Raw genomic sequence first — 19532 nt, forward strand, 5'->3', positions numbered from 1 at the left:
GCAGGTGTGAAAGAGCCCTTACAGATAATACAACCGGATCCATTCATAACGGATGCAGATGGTTGTATTATCAGTAACGGAAGCGTTTTTGCTGATCCATGACGGATCCAGTAAACCCTAGTGTGAAAGTAGCCCAATGCATATGGCTCGCTCTGCAATCTGGCACAGGGGCTTCATCCATCTCCCCCATGCCTGCACTAGGCTGACTGTATTTGGGGCACTTTAGTTTTTTTAGGTGTTGTGGAAGCAATTTGGCTGTTCATGTGGGGGCGTGGCCTGTATATGTGGGTGGGGCTTATCGAAAGCAGCCAAGTGTGCCCTGAAGATCTACGTCACGCAGGATTTCCCTATATCGCTAACAAATCACAGTGTGTCTACATGCTCTCGTGTAAATGTCTACCCCCGATCCGCAACAAGTCCTCCGCTTTACCACAACTGCCACAGAGCCCATACATTCCAGGACTATAGATGGTTCCAGTAATCAGCTTAAGGGCGGATATCCGGCGCTACAGTGGGTCACATGATAAGGGGCGTGGCGACGTTTCCAGCTCGCATCTGCGGCGCATGCGCAGGAAGCAGCTGGGTCTAGAATTTTTTACGCATGCTCAGATTTCAGGAGACGGACACCGAGTGACAGAAACAGACCGATAAACCGGCCAGGAACTGGCGCCGAGAGAGTGAACGTAGGCTTGCGTGCCCGTACGGAGAGCGTGAACGTCCTCGGAGCGTAACGGACGCGTGTTGTTGTCGGTGGAGCTAGCCTGGACAGCTCAGTTTGGGGCAAGGGCTGACAGGCCACACACCAAAGTGTTTATTAGTGCCCCCCACCCCCTCACTGCCGGCCTGACTCTCGCCTACGGCAGACTACTGACATCTCCCCTCTGGTACATTGTGTGCGCGTTCTTCCTATGGCCTCCCTTGCATGACAGCTCTTGGGGCTGGGCCCCTTCTCTCCCCTGGATAAAGTGCTCTCCTTCCGTGCTCCTCTCACCCCGGCAGGATCATCATGGGGGAGACCAAGGTTATTTACCATCTGGATGAGCAGGAGACCCCGTATCTAGTCAAGCTGCCGGTGCCATCTGATCGGGTGACCCTGGGAGACTTCAAGGGGGTGCTCAACAAACCCAACTACAAGTTCTTCTTCAAGTCTATGGACGATGATTTTGGGTGAGTGTCCTGCGCTCGGAGGGGCTGCTGCCTTATCCCCCCTGTCACATAGTGTACCCTGGGGACTGGTCTCATACAAATCTCTGTGCTATCCTAGGGGATAGTAGACGGTATAGTAATCCGCTGCGGAAAATATCCCATACCGCTATCATAGATGAAATAGCTGGTACCCTGTATATGGACGGTTAGTGGTTGCGCCATAGAAACGGACATTAAGCTATATATTACATTTACGTTATATCGCGTACCGCTACCATAGATCAAATAGCTGGTACCCTGTATATGGACGGTTAGTGGTCACACCATAGAAACGGACATTAAGCTATATATTACATTTACGTTATATCTCGTACCGCTATCATAGATGAAATAGCTGGTACCCTGTATATGGACGGTTAGTGGTCACACCATAGAAACGGATATGAAACTATATATTACATTTACGTTATATCGCGTACCGCTATCATAGATGAAATAGCTGGTACCCTGTATATGGACGGTTAGTGGTCGCGCCATAGAAATGGACATTAAACTATATATTACATTTACCGTACGTTATATCGTGTACCGCTACCATAGATGAAATAGCTGGTACCCTGTATATGGACGGTTAGTGGTCGCGCCATAGAAATGGACATTAAACTATATATTACATTTACCGTACGTTATATCGTGTACCGCTACCATAGATGAAATAGCTGGTACCCTGTATATGGACGGTTAGTGGTCGCGCCATAGAAATGGACATTAAACTATATATTACATTTACCGTACGTTATATCGTGTACCGCTACCATAGATGAAATAGCTGGTACCCTGTATATGGACGGTTAGTGATTGCTCCATAGAAACGGACATTAAGCTATATATTACATTTACGTTATATCTCGTACCGCTACCATAGATGAAATAGCTGGTACCCTGTATATGGACGGTTAGTGGTTGCGCCATAGAAACGGACATTAAACTATATATTACATTTACGTTACATCGTGTACTGCTACCATAGATTAAATAGCTGGTACACTGTATAACGACGGTTAGTGGTCGTGCCATAGAAATGGACATTAAGCTATATATTTACGTTATATTGCGTACCGCTACCATAGATAAAATAGCTGGCGTCCTGCTAACTCCACACGTATACAGACCTGTATATGGACGGTTAGTGGTCGCGCCATAGGAATGGACATTAAGCTGTATATTACATTTACATTATATTGTGTACCATTATGGCTGGGTTCACTTCACATTTTGTTTTTGCCATCTGTTTGGCGTATACAAAAAAAGTATACATTACAGAAGCCTCAGACTGATGTCATACAGTGGCATCCATCACCATAGAGTTCCATTGTAAAAAAAAAGTATACATTAACATGTTTTTTTTTTATATATATATATATCTACGCTTTTGTATATATATTTTTTTTCTTACAATGTATAAGTCAAGCGGATGGCAGAAATGTGATGTGAACCCACCTTATAATAGATGAAATATCTGGTAACTCCACACGTATACAGACCTGTATAAGGACGGTTAGCGGTGATCGCTCCTTAGAAATGGACATTAAGCTATATATTACATTTCCGTTTATTCTATCATAGATGAAACCGCTGGCGTCCTGGTAACTCCACACGTATACAGACCTGTATATGGACGCTAACGGTTGTTATTGCGCCATATAAATGGACTTTAAGCTGTATAGTACATTTCCGTTTTATCGTGTACCGTTATAATAGATGACTGTTTGGTTAAGGTTCCGTTTGGCCTTCGGTCTTCAGAATTTCTCTAGAAGCCATGAATGTGCCCAGTCAGATGGGCTTAATGTCATCAAACATGGTATTTCCTATTAGTAAAAAGCCCTTGTCCACCCTTTAATGTGCGTCCTCTTTTTGGCGTCCATGGGAATCCTAATGAATCCGCATGCAATTCTTATTTCAAGGCTGTGATGTCCAGGCCGGGAGTCATTGTTCTGGGGAATCGGGGTATGATAACATTGCTTTGATGCTGCGGGCAGACAGTGCCTGATATTACATAGCCGGAGTGATGTCATCGGCTGTGGACGGGAATGAGCCCCGGCATCCCTGAGTACAATGGCTCAGCTCTGGGACTGTTTGCTTCTTCCATACCTCCTTGAAGCTCTGCCCAGGCCCTTTGTCTCCTGGAGATTGAGCAGAGCTACAGAAGCAGAGTCCAGAAAAGCGGGACCGAGCCTTCCTGGCAAATGTAAATGGCGCCATTGACGGCTCTAGAGCCCTGTGCCCTTTATGGGGTTGGGGTACTACATCACTTTGCTACGTTGTTGCTGACTTGTTTGGAAGTAATACCTGACAGCGTGACGTATGGCTGCGCTTATGGTATCGCTTGCAACAGTGTAACATGTGAAGGCTTCTCCTATCCCCATTGAAGGAGCGTAAACCTGATCTTGTGTCAAACATAAAGAAACAATCGCCCGGGGAAGGGATGCTCGCCTTGCGTTCGATTTCACAGCGCTTTTGGATCAAGTTTCCATCATTCTTTTAGTTTTGCGATGTGAAAGGGTGATTTACGTTTTTAGTGCTGCTTTTGCCAGTTAACCTCTTGCCTTCCAGATATAGGATTAGATATGTATAATTTTTTTATTACTGGTTTGGGTTTGTAGTAGGGGTGCACCGAAATGAAAATTCTGGTCCGAAACCGAAACCGAAAATTCAGGATGCCCTTGACCGAAAACCGAAACCGAAACCGAAACTGCCTTTTTGCCCAAATACTTTTAAAATACTTTTTTTTTAATGATTTTATTAATAATTCTTTTTCATGAATGAAATTCATCTGTGGGTGGCGCTGTTATGGAGAGGGGGATCTGTGGGTGGCGCTGTTATGGAGAGGGGGATCTGTGGGTGGCTCTGTTATGGAGAGGGGGATCTGTGGGTGGCGCTGTTATGGAGAGGGGGATCTGTGGGTGGCGCCGTTATGGAGAGGGGGATCTGTGGGTGGCGCCGTTATGGAGAGGGGGATCTGTGGGTGGCGCCGTTATGGAGAGGGGGATCTGTGGGTGGCGCCGTTATGGAGAGGGGGATCTGTGGGTGGCGCCGTTATGGAGAGGGGGATCTGTGGGTGGCGCCGTTATGGAGAGGGGGATCTGTGGGTGGCGCTGTTATGGAGAGGGGGATCTGTGGGTGGCGCTGTTATGGAGAGGGGGATCTGTGGGTGGCGCTGTTATGGAGAGGGGGATCTGTGGGTGGCGCTGTTATGGAGAGGGGGATCTGTGGGTGGCGCTGTTATGGAGAGGGGGATCTGTGGGTGGCGCTGTTATGGAGAGGGGGATCTGTGGGTGGCGCTGTTATGGAGAGGGGGATCTGTGGGTGGCGCTGTTATGGAGAGGGGGATCTGTGCACTGTTATGGGCATAACAGTGCACAGATCCCTTTCCCCATAACAGTGCACAGATCCCTTTCCCCATAACAGTGCACAGATCCCCCCTCCCCATAGCAGTGCACAGATCCCCCCTCCCCATAGCAGTGCACAGATCCCCCCCTCCCCATAGCAGTGCACAGATCCCCCCTCCCCATAGCAGTTCCATAGACCGATCCCCCCTACCCATAACAGCCCCGGCCCTGCTGCTCACAGCATCTTTATTTTACCTTACAATCGTGAGGCTCCAGTAACTAACAACTCTGCAGGCAGAGCGGAGGGCGGCGTAACGTCACTTACTCACGTGACGCACCTGCTCCGCCCACTTTATGAATGAAGGAGGCGGAGCAGGCGCGTCACGTGAGTAAGTGACGTTACGCCGGCCTCCGCTCTGCCTGCAGAGTTGTTAGTTACTGGAGCCTCACGATTGTAAGGTAAAATAAAGATGCAGTGACAAAGTAAACCGCCCGCCCGCAGATGGTGGGTGACAAATCCCACACCCCATATTTTCGGCCGATATGTAACAATATCGGCCGAAGTGGATTAGGTGCATTTTCGGCCGATATTTTCGGCTGCCGAAATTTCGGTGCACCCCTAGTTTGTAGTGAAGTTCAAAAGCAGCAGTCTGTCCTCCGCCTGTAACTCCTGGGAGCAGGTCCAGGGCTGTAGGTGGCTCTGGGGACGAGGATTAGAGCGTTACTGGCACATGATGCTGTCACTTACAAGCGTACAATAGGAGAAGGGATATTAGTCATGTTAGCAGTGGTTTTATTGTGACACCACACATTTCATTAGCGCAAAGTGTTTGTCAATGATGTCGACACGTTTGGCTATAATATTTAAGTAATATTATGATTTATTCAGCAGAAATGGACCTAAAATCTGTGGCAAAACCTGCATGTTCTGTGCAGATGTCTCCCGTTGCCTGTCAGTGTGTGAAATTGGTGGCAAAGTTCCCTCAACAGATGAATTAGAAAATCTGTAGCGTACCGTCCCTGCATGTTAATGGGGTTCTTGTAAAGCCGCGGTCGTAGTGCTGGTGCTTATCATCGATGTAGAAGGCTTCTGTCATTTGCTAGAAGACGTATAAAAAACAAAGTTAAAAAATGTATGAAATATATTTATAGCTATTGAATACTTTAAAAACATCTAATATTGCATAAGACAGGCTACTTTCACACTTGCGTTTTTGCCTGATCCGGCAGGGATCAGCGCAAACGCTTCCGTAATTGATAGCGCAACCGTCTGCATCCGTTATGAATGAATCCGGTTGTATTATCTTTAACATAGCCAAGACGAATCCAGCATTAAGACCATTGTAAGTCACTGGGGGACGGATCCATTTTCTATTGTGTCCGACACCATTGACTTGCATTGTGGGTCATGCCGGATCCGTTTTGCTCTGTATCCCATGCCGGACAGAAAACCGCAGCTTGCTCTCCGGTATGAATTTGCATTTTGGAGCACTCCATTCTGTTCAGTTACGTTTTGTCCCCATTGACAATGAATAAGGGACAAAATGGAAGCGTTTTTCTCCGGTATTGAGACCCTCTGCCGGATCTCAATACCGGAAAAGTTAAACGCAAGTGTGAAAGTAGCCTTAGTTAAGGTTTTTGATCCAGTTTTAGAAGCCAAAATCAGATGTGGATCATAAAAGGAGGATAAGTATTAGGACTTATGCACACGACCATTGCTGTTTTGCAGATTCGCAAGACACGGATATCAGGCATGTGCATTCTGTATTTTGTGGAACGGAACAGCCAGCCCCTAATAGAACGGTTCTGCCCTTGTCTGTAATGCCAACAATAATGGGACATGTCTTATTTTGTGCAGAACGGCCATACAGACACAAAAAAACTAAACCGACAAAAAATAAGTTCTTGTGCGTGAGCCCTTAGGGTGCCTTCCCACGCAGCAGTGTATTCACCTGAATGGGACCTGCCGAGATCCGTGTGCTCCCAAGCCCATTCTGTTACATAGGACAGATTTTCAGTTGCAGGAAATTTGGCGCGTGTTAAGACTACTCGCACACATTGCTGATTTGTATGCAGAACGTCTGCATGAAGACTACATAAAATGTGAGAAAACACTCATAAATATGCACTATTTATCACAGTTTTTGTGTGTTTAAGGGCTCGTTCACACGTTGCCGTATACACGGGCACCGTTCCAAAGCCGTTCCACATCACGGATGCGGACCCATTCATTTCAATGGGTCCGCAAATCCGGAGATGCGAGACGGTGTGGAATGGAACACTACAGAAGCGCTACAGAGTGCTTTCTGGTGGTCCATTCTGTGCTTCCGCAAAAAGATAGAACTTGCTCTATCTTTTTGCGGAACGGAATGATCGCGGACCCATTCAAGTGATCCCCATGCGCCTGCCCCACGGACGGTGCCTGTGCATTGCGGACTGCACTTTGCGGTCCACAGCACGGGCTTCACACTAATGCTGTTTTTGTTGCAGATTTTCAGTTTGTTAAGACGGCATGTACATCTGCTTTGTGAAATGTGGCAGGCTGTTACGGTCGAGGAACAGATCCCCGAACCGCCAGATCCCCGTTTATTACATGAACAGTCTTGCTTGTTCGACCTTTTTGTCTGGCTGAAAGCTGGCATTATGCCAGAAAGCAGCCGTATCCCTGGCCGATCCCTTTGTAGTCAATAGGGATCCAGTGGTTCGCGGCACTATCCGGTTATTCCAGGTAGGGAGAACTCCAACAGGCTCTTCCTCTGCCGGATCTCATAACGCAGATGGGCTCATTGAAGTCCAAATGTTTATCCTTCATGGACATCTTCACAGATAAAACAATCCATGGATTTTCCCCAGACATCAAATGGACACAGAAATGTGAACAAGGCCTGACTCACTACTACTTGCCATTCCACTTACCACACTGGCAGCTGGTTCAGGCCATCACAACGGCAGCAGCCAGGCTGACGTGTCTGGTAGGTATACGACCACTTCTGGGTCTTGTAGAATTAACCAACATGATATGAGACCTCCCAGAGTGACTGAGCCGTGGTGGTGGTCATACTTACCTGGTCCCCGCCTCTGGGTTTGGTCTCTATTGTTCACGTGACTCCAGGGGAGCAGGTCACCACTGCTGTGAGCGATTGGCTGCAGCGGTCACGTGCCCCCCAGCCCCATCAACAGGATGAGGATAGCACGCAGGGGAGCGATAAAGACTGAAGCAGGGTCCAGGTAAGTATGATCACCACAGCCGTTCACCCACTCTGGGGTCGGATGTAATGTTGGATAACTGTGGAAGTAACAGTTTACATGAAAGCTGTCAGTGCGGCAAAGAGATGCATGAGTATGGTGGAGATACGTGGCCTCTGGTTATTCTGAGCCTCCGTTCCCTTTATATTAAAGGGGTATTGCGGTTATAACCGAACTATGAGAACGGTGGGGGTCCTACCGCTTGGTCCCCCACCAGTCATGAGAAAGAAGACCCCCTTACCCTGTGGATCCCCCATTAAATCGATAGACCACCGCTCCATTTATTTCTATGGGAGCTCCGGAGATGGCAAAGTACAGCGATCCGCTATCTCCAGACTCCCATCGATCTGATGGTTATCCCCTATCCTGTGAGGAGTACCCCTTTAATGTTTCACAATGACATGTAAACCCCCTGATGTTACCCTTCACTGAATGTTCTCCCTGGACAGCACACGCATTCATGGATTGGAATGTGTTTGCTTACACGTCAGTGGTTTTCCACTGACATCCGGTCCGTGGAATAATCACGGAGACGTGCACTACTTTGGTCCATGACAGGGATCTCCACTCTCTTTATATTAAAGGGGTATGGCGGTTATAACCGAACTATCAGATCGCCTGCAAGAAGCAGATGCAGTGTTGCCGAAGGTATGTAGTAGTATAGCACATCCTACTTGGATACATTACTTTTAAAGCTAGAGGTTTTATTCTTCTTGTGTAGGTCTACGATCTGTTAAAGCAGTTGGCGGTAACCCTGATATAGTTGTCAGTGCTGCTAGACATAAAACTAGTAAAGGGGTTATTCCATGACTACAGCATTTCAAATGAAGTATTTTTGCAATAAACATTTAGTAAACACATTACTAGTTTTTTATGTACATTTTCCTTTCTGGTGGCGCCCCCTACTGTCCGTATTATGGTCCACCTTCTCCTGCATACAGATGGTCTGACATGCTCAGTAACATCCATGCTCCCTTCTGACCTAGTAGTCTCATTGTGAAGCCGCCCAGACACCTTCATTCATACATCCTTAGGAATATGTAGCTGTAGTCCTCTCTAGACCTCATGCACTCCAGCTGTTCTGAAACTACAACTTCCAGAATCCTCCTTTTACCTCCTATAGGAGTAAAAAAAATCAGCTAAGCCAGTGTGCATGCTGGGAGTTGTAGTTTCACAACAGCCAAAGGTTGCTGCTCTAGACAGTGGAAATGGGAATTTCAGGAGTGTTATATACCATGTGTCTTTGGTTTTATATGTGAGTGATTATTTTGTGCATGGGAGGAAGGGGTTAACAGGAATTAATTTCAGAGCTTCCTGGGAGATGCAGGCGCTTGATGAGCTGCTGCCCTCCCATAGAAAGGAAAGAAAGCCCTCCAGATAAGGATAAATTCACACGACCGTGTGTAATCCTTCCGTTTGTGTTCCGTATGTCTTCCGTTTTTTACGGTCTGCAAAAAATGGAAGGAAAAAAAAATAAAAATAAGGGTCCATTCACATGTCTTCTAAATGGGTCCACATCCGTTCCGCAATTTTGCGGAACAGGTGCGGACCTATTCATTTTCAATGGGGCCGGAATGTGCTGTCCACATCTGCACTTCTGGATCCGCACAAAAATAGAACATGTCCTATTTTTGTCCGCAGTTGCGGTGATGTGCGGTCGCAAAATGCAAAACCCACATTGCCGGTGTCCGTGTTTTGCGGAACCGCAAAACACATACAGATGTGTAAATGGACCCTTAGTGCGGATCCGCAATGCACCCGGCCGACACCCCCATAGAAATGCCTATTCTTGTCCGCAATTGCGGACCAGAATAGGACATGTTCTATTTTTTTCCGGAGCTGCAGACCAGAAGATCGACGGAACGCTCCAGAAATGCGGATGCGGACAGCACACTGTGTGCTGTCCGCATCCATTCCGTCTCCTTAGAGAATAAATGGGTCTGCACCCGTTCCGCACAATTAAGGAACGGATGCGGACCACAATTGCGGATGTGTAAATGGACCCTTAGGCCTCATGCATACGACCGTTGTGTGTTTTGCGGCCCGCAAATTGCGGATCTGCAAAACACGGATGGCGTCCGTGTGCATTCCGCAATTTGCGGAACGGTACGGACAGCCATTGATATAACTGCCTATTCTTGTCTGCAAAACGGACAAGAATAGGACAGGTTATATTTTTTATTTTTTTTTTGCGGACCATGGTACGGAGAAACTAATGCGAACAGCACACAGTGAATGGGTCCGCATCCGAGCTGCAAAAACTGCGGCTCGGATGCGAACCATAACAGTGGTCGTGTGCATGAGGCCGTTAGGCCTTCAAAAATACAGAAACAGATCCGCAAAAAACGGATGACATACGAAAACCATGTTGTATGTCATCCGTAATTTGCGGATCAATTGACTTGAATAGGGCTGCGGACCGACCTGTGCAGGTAATAGTACAAGCTTCATATTTTTGTGGACTAGAAATGCGGAAACAGGGATGCGGACAACATACTGAACGTTGTCCGCATATTTTATTCACCCATAGAAATTAATGGATCCGCATCTATTCCGCAAAATGCAGAACGGATGTGGATAACATTATACGGTCGTGTGAATGTACCCTTAGGGTGCTGCCTCACGCTCAGATTTTTTTATGCTGTTTTTGAAGCCAAAACGAGGAGTGGATTGAAAAAAGTGAAGTAGTGCCTGCCCTTAAGGGCTGTTTCACACAGGCTTTTCCCTGACCGCTTTATGTCAGCATGATCCCGTTACAGAAAGGTCTGGCGGAGGCACACAGCAGTATGTCAGAACTGTAAGGGTTACATAGCATCATAAATCACTATAATGCTATGCGACCCTATAAGTGCTGGAAGCTAAGGACGGGTGCTCTCCCTGACACAAGGTGCAAGTCCAATGTGTGGAACTCGCTCGTGTCAAACTAGCCTAATACTTTCTCTCCTGTAATGATCAACTCCTGATTTTGGCATCAAAATATTTGGGATAGGCCCTTTTGATGGGTGGTTTTCAGAGTTTTTACTGATGACCTATCCTCTGGATAGGTCATAAGTATCTGATTGGTGGAGGTCCGACACCCGGGACCCCCACTGATCAGCTGTTTGAGAAGGCATTGATGCTCCTTTGAGCGCCGCGGTCTTCGCTCTGCTTTTCCTAGGTTAGTGACGACATGTTCATTCGAGTGAATGGGGCTGAGTGCCATGCCAAGCACAGCCCTTATACAATGTATGGCACTGCTTGGTAAGCTGCAAGAAGGCAGTAGTGCCCACAGAAGCCCACCGATCAGATACTGATGATCTATCCAGAGGATCGATGATCAGTAAAAAAAAAAATCTTGGGGAAAAACGTTTTAGGCCTCATGCACACGGCCCGTTGTTTTGGTCCGCATCCGAGCATCACTAGTGCCCAGACCGTCAGACATGGCTGCTTAGTTTCAAAGCTGCATTGCTGCCTTCAGAGTAGGAGCAGAAGTTCTGCCATCCCCAGTTTCAAGCAGTCACATTTTTACAATCTACATTTAGGCCTCTTGCACACGAACGTGCCATGTTTTGCAGATCTGCAAAACACGTATGCCTTCCGCAATTTGCGGAGCGGAACAGACGGCTCATTATTGAAATGCCTATTCTTTTCCGCAAAACGGACAAGAATAGGACATGATCTATCATTTATGCCGACAGCGGACCAAACATCTTTTGCGAATTGAAGTTAATGGGTCCGCACCCGAGCGGCAAAAAATGCGGCTGGGATGCAGAACCAAACCACGGTCGTGTGCAAGAGGCCTTAGGCTACATGCACACGACCGTATGTGTTTTGCGGTCCGGAAATTGAGGATCTGCAAAAAAAAAACATGCCATAGTTTTTATTTTTATTTTTGGCGGATCTATTGTAACAATGCCTAAAACCGACAAGAATAGGACATGTTCTATTTATTTTTTTTTTTTGCGGGGCTACGGAACGAACATACGGATAGCACGCAGATTTTTTTTTTTTTTGCGGATCCTTTGAAATCTATGGGGCCGCATACTATCCGCAAAAAAAAAAAACGGAACGGACACGGAAAGAAAATACGTTCGTGTGCGTGAGGCCTTAGGCCGAGTTCACACGTACGTGTGTGACCCGTGCCCGTGCTGCGGGCCGCAATGCACGATCTCCGGCCGTAGGTCAGCCGCATCGGATCGTGGACCCATTCACTTTAATGGGTCCGCGATCCGCCTGAATGGAAGTACGTGGCGCAACCGCACAGAAGCACTCCATAGTGCTTCCGAGGGGTCCCGTTCCGTGCGGCCGTTCCGCAATTCCGGATTTGCGGACCCATTGAAGTGAATGGGTCCGCATCCGTGATGCGGAATGCACACGGAACTGTGGCCGTGTATTGCGGCCCGCAATTGCGGCCACGGATCACACACGTTCGTGTGAACTAGGCCTTAGGCTGAGATCCTGTAAATGTCACATATACAAAGTAAAAAAAAAGGGATTTAGAAACCAGTTGTAAAAGTTTAACCTGTAAATCCCCTTGTTCTCACCATTCTCTGCTATCATATTGTTCAATAAAAGCAACGGACAGGTACAATTTGGGATTACAGTGAATCAGAATTCTGTAATATTGTAGAGTTGTGAAAGTCACTTTGTAAAATACAGTGGTCCCTCAAGTTACAAGGTGACTATTAGAAGTTGAAATCACTGTAACTTGAGACCATGACTGTATGGAAAACTAGTAATTGGTTTCAAAGCCCCAAAATAAGAGAAAAATAAGATTTAAATAAAATAAGCAGATAACTAAGACAGACCTTTCCATATAACAGTGAATAATAGATTCTGGAGATGATACCATCACTTTCTATGTGAGGACAGGAGCTTCTTCAGGGTCCTGTACAGCACACGGTCTACCAGAATAATGACATGGAGCCTTCCTCGCCTGACATCCAAAGAAGAGGTTCATCCTGGCGCAGATGGAGGTCTGCAGAGCATGTAGTACCACACCGTACTGTTAAAAAAAAAACACAATCGTCCTTCATATACAATGGCCTCAGGATACAATATTTTCAACATACAATGGCCATTTCTAGGACTCAATGTACAATGTCTCAGACTCGGAACCAACCAACATGGCCAGCTGTCTGGTAAAACAGGTGTTTTACCAGACAACTGGCCATGTTGGTTGGATCCAACTCTGAGACCTTGTACATTGAGTCCCAGAAAAGGCCATTTTATGTTGACAATACTTTATCTTGAGTAGTGTTGAGCGAACTTGTGTTTTCAAGTTTGGCTACTTGGTTTAGGATATCTAAGAATTCAGTTATGGTTTCCGCTTGTCACGGACCATAACTTATGGTCCGTGGTAGCGGAATCCATAACAGAATTCTTAGATATCCCGAACTTTGTACGCCGAACTTGAAAACGGAAGTTCGCCCATCCATAATCCTGAGGCCATTGTATCTTGAGGGACCATTGTGTATTGAGATATTTACCGTGATGTGTTGTAAAGCCTGCATTGAGTTTTTCACTTTTGTTATGCAAGTCTGTGGATCTAATGAAGTTCTGAACTCCAGCAGGTTCTTTGCTATGTATTCTAGAGGTCTATGTAGAAGTAAATGTTACATGGGCTGTCATGTGTTTTCTCCTGTATTTGGTACCATTCCTATATTTTGTCCCTACTAAGTACTTTCCATATAGTGAGTGGCTTTAGCCTCATTTGTAGACCTAATACAGGACAAGACACAGAAGTATTTTTCAGTAAGGTAAATGTATGAGGGTTGTTTTAAATCCCTTTTGATTCCTGTAATTTCGGTGTGCAGAGTTGGGCACATGGAAGCAGTCACAAGCAGGCAGGAATTTGAGGCTGCTCTTGGTCTTTTAACATGCCCCCCCCTCCCTCCCCACACACCCTTCAAGCAGTGCCAGACCATTTGAAGATTCCAGGCCGAGGGGATGACTGCAGATGTGAGACTCCTTCCATGGGAGATAGAAATGGAATCCTTTACACTTCACACACCCAACTTGTAACCATTAAAGGAGACCTGGGAAGTAAAAAAAAAACAAAAAAGTATTTAGTACATGATGTAGACCAGGGTTACTTGGCTACTTAGTCCAGAATTTTGGTATTGCTGGCCTATCCTCGGCATAGGCTATTAATTTCTAAACAATGGGGGTCTGACACCCTGCACCACCACCTCCGATCAGCTGTTCTGGAGTATCTCCAGTGGTGGGACTCGCTGTTCTGTCCATTGTGTAGTGGACTGGGCTGATTACTGCCGCGCTCCCCCCATTGAAGTGAGTCCACTACATAATGAATGGAGTCAGATGTGCAAAGTAACGGCTGGTGGAGATGCTAGACCCCCACCAATCTGATATCAATTGCCTATCCTGAAGGTAGACCATCAATATCAAAATCCTGTATAGCCTCCTTAACATGATTGATCACCTTTGGGGGGCTTTTCCTGCTTCTTTGGTCCCTTACCACCACTGCTTCATTCTCCACATGTCAACATCCGGTTAGACTCGGGTCACATGGCCGCCGCAACCAATGACTGGGCACAGTAGTGACGTGTGTTATGTCATTGGGTCATGTGACGAATGGGGTACATGTCACTGCTGCAGCAGTCATGTGACCTGCATCTAACCAGATGTTGACACACAGAGCAAAGCGGCGGCAGGGAGCAGGTAAGTATGCTTCCCTCTGCATGTCCTGTGACGTGGGGGGTTTTCCAGAAAGGCCCACCGAAGGTGAACAACCCATTAAGGTCCTTTTACACCGTCCAGTGATTGAACATTCGTACAATCATTGCCATGTGTGAACATACTCCTGATTAGGCCTCATGTACACACGACCGTATGTTTGGTCCACATCTGATCTGTATTTTATGCTGGACGGATACAGGACCATTTATTTCAATGAGGCCTAAAAAGATGCGTATAGCGTACCATGTGCTGTCTGCATCCATATGTCTGTTCCGCAGCTCTGCAGAAAATATAGAACATGTCCTATTCTTGTCCATTTTGCGAACAAGGATAGGACATTTCTACAGGAGTAAAAAACATTGTAATGCACACGGCCAAAATCTGTGATTTGGGCACCACAAACCTGATACGGTCGTGTGCATGAGCTTATATGTTGGGAGATTGCATCTTTTATGCTGCAGTATAAAGCATAGTCTGTCAGCAGTTTAGACGGATGTGCACAGTTTGAGAATAGACGATCAAATAGTGCGAATAAAGCCTCCTGGCTGGTTTGTCCACATGGTTTGTCCACATGACCGCTGCCTCCGCTTCTGCCCAGGCACTGAACAATAGCTCAGCGTGTTCAGCACATGCGCGGATGCAAGCAGCAGGATCTCCTGTATCTGTGCGCGCGCTGGCCATGTTCAGCTATTGTTCAGCGCAGAAGTGGAGGCAGTCGATTAAGCGGCCACTTGAATAAAACACACGACCGCCAACATCTAACATAGAGACCGCTTGTTTCCAATGTTTGCGCAAGTTGTACAAGAGCAGCCGGGACCTTTATTTGCACAGCGACGGTATGATATTTCTAAAAGAACTAAGTACACTTGATCAAAGCAAATCACCCTGCTAGAGTACGTTCTTCACAAGCTGGAGTAGATCCAAAAGGAGAGAAAATGACTTCAAAACTAAAAGACCACAAACTGCATCAAAGACTGCATGTGTGAACCTGTCCTAAAATAGTCAAAAAAATGGTCACTCTTGTACCAGGTTCATAGCAAACTGTTCCTATCGGACCAGCCGGATAGGTAGCTGTATAAATCATTGTCTTACTCAAGGGTGGACGTTGTCCTGAAGGAGCTTCATTTCACTGGTTGATAGTTTCCATTATTCCCTGTGATTAGAGAGGCTGGTGGTCATCACTGGTTACTTCTCTGTGGACGCTCGTTTATCACGGTAAGTGGATAAGACATGAATTTCAGTGTGGAATCTGCACCAATTTCTACATCCCATGCAGGTGTTTCCTCTGCCCTGCCGAGAACTTTCCAGGTAGATTCTTAGAGCCACATCAGGAAAAAAAATTCTACTTATTTTTGGTGGAAATGCCATGGATTAGCCTCATTGATTAGCTGTTCCTTGTGCAGATCTGCTGCAATACTGCAGTGGAGATAGCCCTGCTTGTGTTGTGTCCTCCTCAGCGCCTCCTCTCTGGAGTACTAAAGAGGCGAGTGGGGGAAACTATTCCCCAAATAAGTGGAGTCTAGACCTTTTATGGGTCATTTCCAATGGGCACAATGTGTGTTTTAGGCTGCCAGCCTGTGGAGCACCAGCTGCTTTCCAGTTAGCACAGAGCCATTAGCTATACTAACATGGGTACTAATGGTCCCCAGATAAAGCCGTACATTACTCTTCAGCAGAAACGCGTTGAGACTCAACTGCCCGTCAGGCCCATCTTTATCTTATAATAACCCAAAGGGTGGATTAGGTTCAAAATGATCCCAGTAGTTGTCTGCTATAGGTAGTTGGTAGGGGAATTCCAGGTTAATACAGGGCACCTTGGGCCACTTGGACAATCAGAATAGATCTGGGGTTTTGGGACAGTTGGGGGCAGCCTACAAGGTGTAAAAAGTTGTCACAGGCCCCTGTTCTGTAACTTTAACACCCGTGCACCAATCGCTGCGCCTAGGCCAAGTGACCAATAGTTGTGACGTAACTGGCCGATGGGAGCTTTCTGTGGAGTGGAGCTTACAACAGTCAGGTTTCTGGTGGAAGGTTTTGGTGCCCAGTCGGCTGCAGACCCTCGCTTACCTGTCTTTCTGTCGTGGGTCCTGCTTGCGTTGACCAGGTGCAGACGCCTGCTGAGATAAACACTTCTTGAAGAGATTGCTTATTCTTGCTTTGCGAGCACTTTTTGTGCAGTTTATCTTGGCAGGCAGACAGTATTCTGGGAATTTACTGAACACTGATCTATTACCTTCATATACCATTTTATTTTTATACCAGCACTGCATATAAACCTTCAGAATTCTTGAGGACACTTTTATTTTTTGTATGAATATGTCCATTTATTGAATCTGCTGTATTGGCATAACATGACGTGTAAAAGAATTAGGATACAGTCCCATGTGGCAGCGGCCGCGTGTGGATGGAAAAACCATGCCCCTAATTGATTGACAGTGGCCACTTACCTTTACAGGTAAAACTGCTGTATTTCCAGCAAAATTGTGCTGTCCACACTGCACATGGGTGTCGTTTTCACCTACGAGCCGTCACCGTGGCATCATACCCTTAGGCTAACTGCCCACGTTGCAGATCATGTGCAGATTTTGCTGCATTTCCACACCAATATCTGCATGCGTTACTTGTGGATTTTCCCCATTGCAATTTAAAAGGTGAAATCTGCGTTGTAAATCCGAACTGACATGCCGCCGACTTCAAGATTGGCACCACAGGTCAATTTCGACACCTATCTGGTAGAGTATTACACTGCGGCTTTTCCACAGAAAATCCCCTGCATAATACCCACTGGAGGACATTTATCAAACTGGTGTAAAGGAAAGCTGGCTTAGTGCCCATCGCAACCAATCAGATTCCACCTTTCATTTTCCAAAGGAGCTCTGAAAAATGAAAGGTGGAATCTGATTGGTCGCCATGGGCCTATAAGCCAGTTTTCCTTTCCACCACTGTTGATAAATCTCCCCCATGGTGTGCATGTAACCGGAGTATATGCACATGGTGTGTGTTACATGCGGATCTTTGTGCAGAAACAACATTTTGGACGGTGCGGACTTGCTCTCAGTTGAGCTCCATTAAATGGGAGGAGGTTTCAGCACCGAATCCACACTGAAACCCGTTCCCAAAGCAACACAGACTGAACATACCCTTACATGTGGACGTACCCTGGAAATACCATTTAAACGGACTACTGTGCAGCCATGGGTGCACGTCATTCATCTTGTACATTTTCCAAACCCACAAAATAATCTTTGTACTCAGTGTTTGCCATCTTCATATCTCCGAAAGGGTTGAACACGACTGCTTGGCACCCTTCTGCTGAAGGTGCTTAAATGCCAAGACACAGTGTAGAACCAGATGGGCCCATTATAAGTCAAGGGAGGGGGGATTTTAAAGAACCCTTTGCATCTGTCACGAATCCTATGAGAACAGAAGCCGACACCAGTTTAAGCAGATGATTTTAAGTGGTGAATAACACCACTGAATTACACCTGAGTTAACGGCCTAGGTCATTAATATCCGATTGGTGAAGGTCCATCACCCTTCACTCCCACCAATCGGCTGTGCCGGTGCTGAGGCTAGCTCCGTTCCAAGTGTCGTGGGCGTGCTGTGTTACTGCAGCTTATCTCCCATTGACGTGTGCTGCGGTAACCTGGCATGGCCACTACACTTTGACCAGAGCTGTGCAGTCTTTTCCAGTGCCAGAACTTGCAGGGAAGAGCTGATTTGTGGGGGTGCTGGGTGTCGGACCCTCACCGATCAAGTATTATTGGCCTATCCTGAGGATGTGCCATTATTATCAGCAGCCTGGAAATACCCTTTAAAAGGATCTATAACGGGCATAATAGAAACATAGCGGAAGATTTATCAAACTGGTGTAAAGTAGAACTGGCTTAGTTACCCATAGCAATCAGATTCCACCTTTCATTTTTGACCGATCTTTTGGAAAATGAAAGGTGGAATCTGATTGGTTGCGATGGGAACTAAGCCAGTTCTACTTTACACTAGTTTGGTAAGTCTTCCCGATAGTGTGAACTCAACCTTCACACGGTCAGTATTTGGTTTGTAAGTTCCATCAGTATTTGTAAGCCAAAACCAGGGAAAGATCCAAAGGCACATATATTTCCGTTATACAGTTTCTCTGTAGATTCCACCCCTGGTTTTGGCCTTCAGATTAAAAATATAACCAGATACTGAGTGCTCATGCACACCATCGCATGTATATTGCTGTCCGCAAAAAATACGTATGACATCTGTGTGCATTCTGTATTTTGCGGAAAGGAACAGCTGCCCCTAATAGAACAGTCCTATCTTTGTCTCTAATGTGGACAATAATACGACATGTTCTATTTTTTTGCTGAACGGAAATACAGACATACGGAAACAGAATGCACACGGAGTAACTTCCATTTTTTTTTTGCAGACCTATTGAAATGAATGGTTCCGCAAACGGAACGGACACGGAAAGAAAATACGTTCATGTGCATGAGCCCTGACTGTGCGGAGATGGCCTTAGGGTTCATGCACACGACCGTGTCGGCCTGAACTGACTGTATCATAGTCCATCATACCTTACTATGGGGTTTAGGGGAGCCGGCCCAGGAGGTGCGGCCGACACGCGGACCAAGGAGCAGACATGTCAGGACAGCGGACGGGTCCGCTAAAGAGATTGTATCTATTATTGTGTCCAGCTCCCTGTGCACATTAGGCATTGGTTTAGTGTACGTTTTTCACCGTGCGGTTAGGCTGTAGCCGCGTTTCCTTATTTTATTACGTCATTAAAAGTACAGGACAGGGGACATGTGTCGGACACTGTGGTCCCCCCTACGCTGACACCTGTTTTGTCCCAATGGGTGCTACAGAGGCATCCGGCCACTTACTGTTCTTCATCCCTCCATAGTCTTCGGGGGATGGGACACTTTGTCAGGTCTTGATATGACAGCTGTGGATCTGCTATTCCTCACTTTTGGGAGATTGTAAATTCTGCCAGTTTAAAAAAAACATAGTAAGGCGCTGTATAGACAGTGCTATTGATGCATGTGTTTTCTGGTTAAAAATGGGGACAAATACTTTTTTTTT

The 19532-nt window shown here is 46.4% G+C and overlaps 1 protein-coding gene across 4 annotated transcripts in view; it reads left to right on the forward strand.

The window, feature by feature from the left end:
• The first annotated feature begins 569 nt into the window (after nt 1-569).
• The window catches only part of DVL3 (dishevelled segment polarity protein 3), a 77303-nt gene continuing 58340 nt past the window's right edge, over nt 570-19532 (forward strand). For all 4 annotated transcript variants that reach the window (XM_040428490.1, XM_040428486.1, XM_040428487.1 and 1 more), the window contains exon 1: nt 570-1167. In XM_040428490.1, the coding sequence (XP_040284424.1) occupies nt 1007-1167 (161 nt within the window). In that variant the 5' untranslated portion in view covers nt 570-1006. The remainder of the gene's footprint in view (nt 1168-19532) is intronic.

This window comes from Bufo bufo, chromosome 4, assembly GCF_905171765.1.
Source record: "Bufo bufo chromosome 4, aBufBuf1.1, whole genome shotgun sequence".
Taxonomy (NCBI): Eukaryota; Metazoa; Chordata; class Amphibia; order Anura; family Bufonidae; genus Bufo; species Bufo bufo.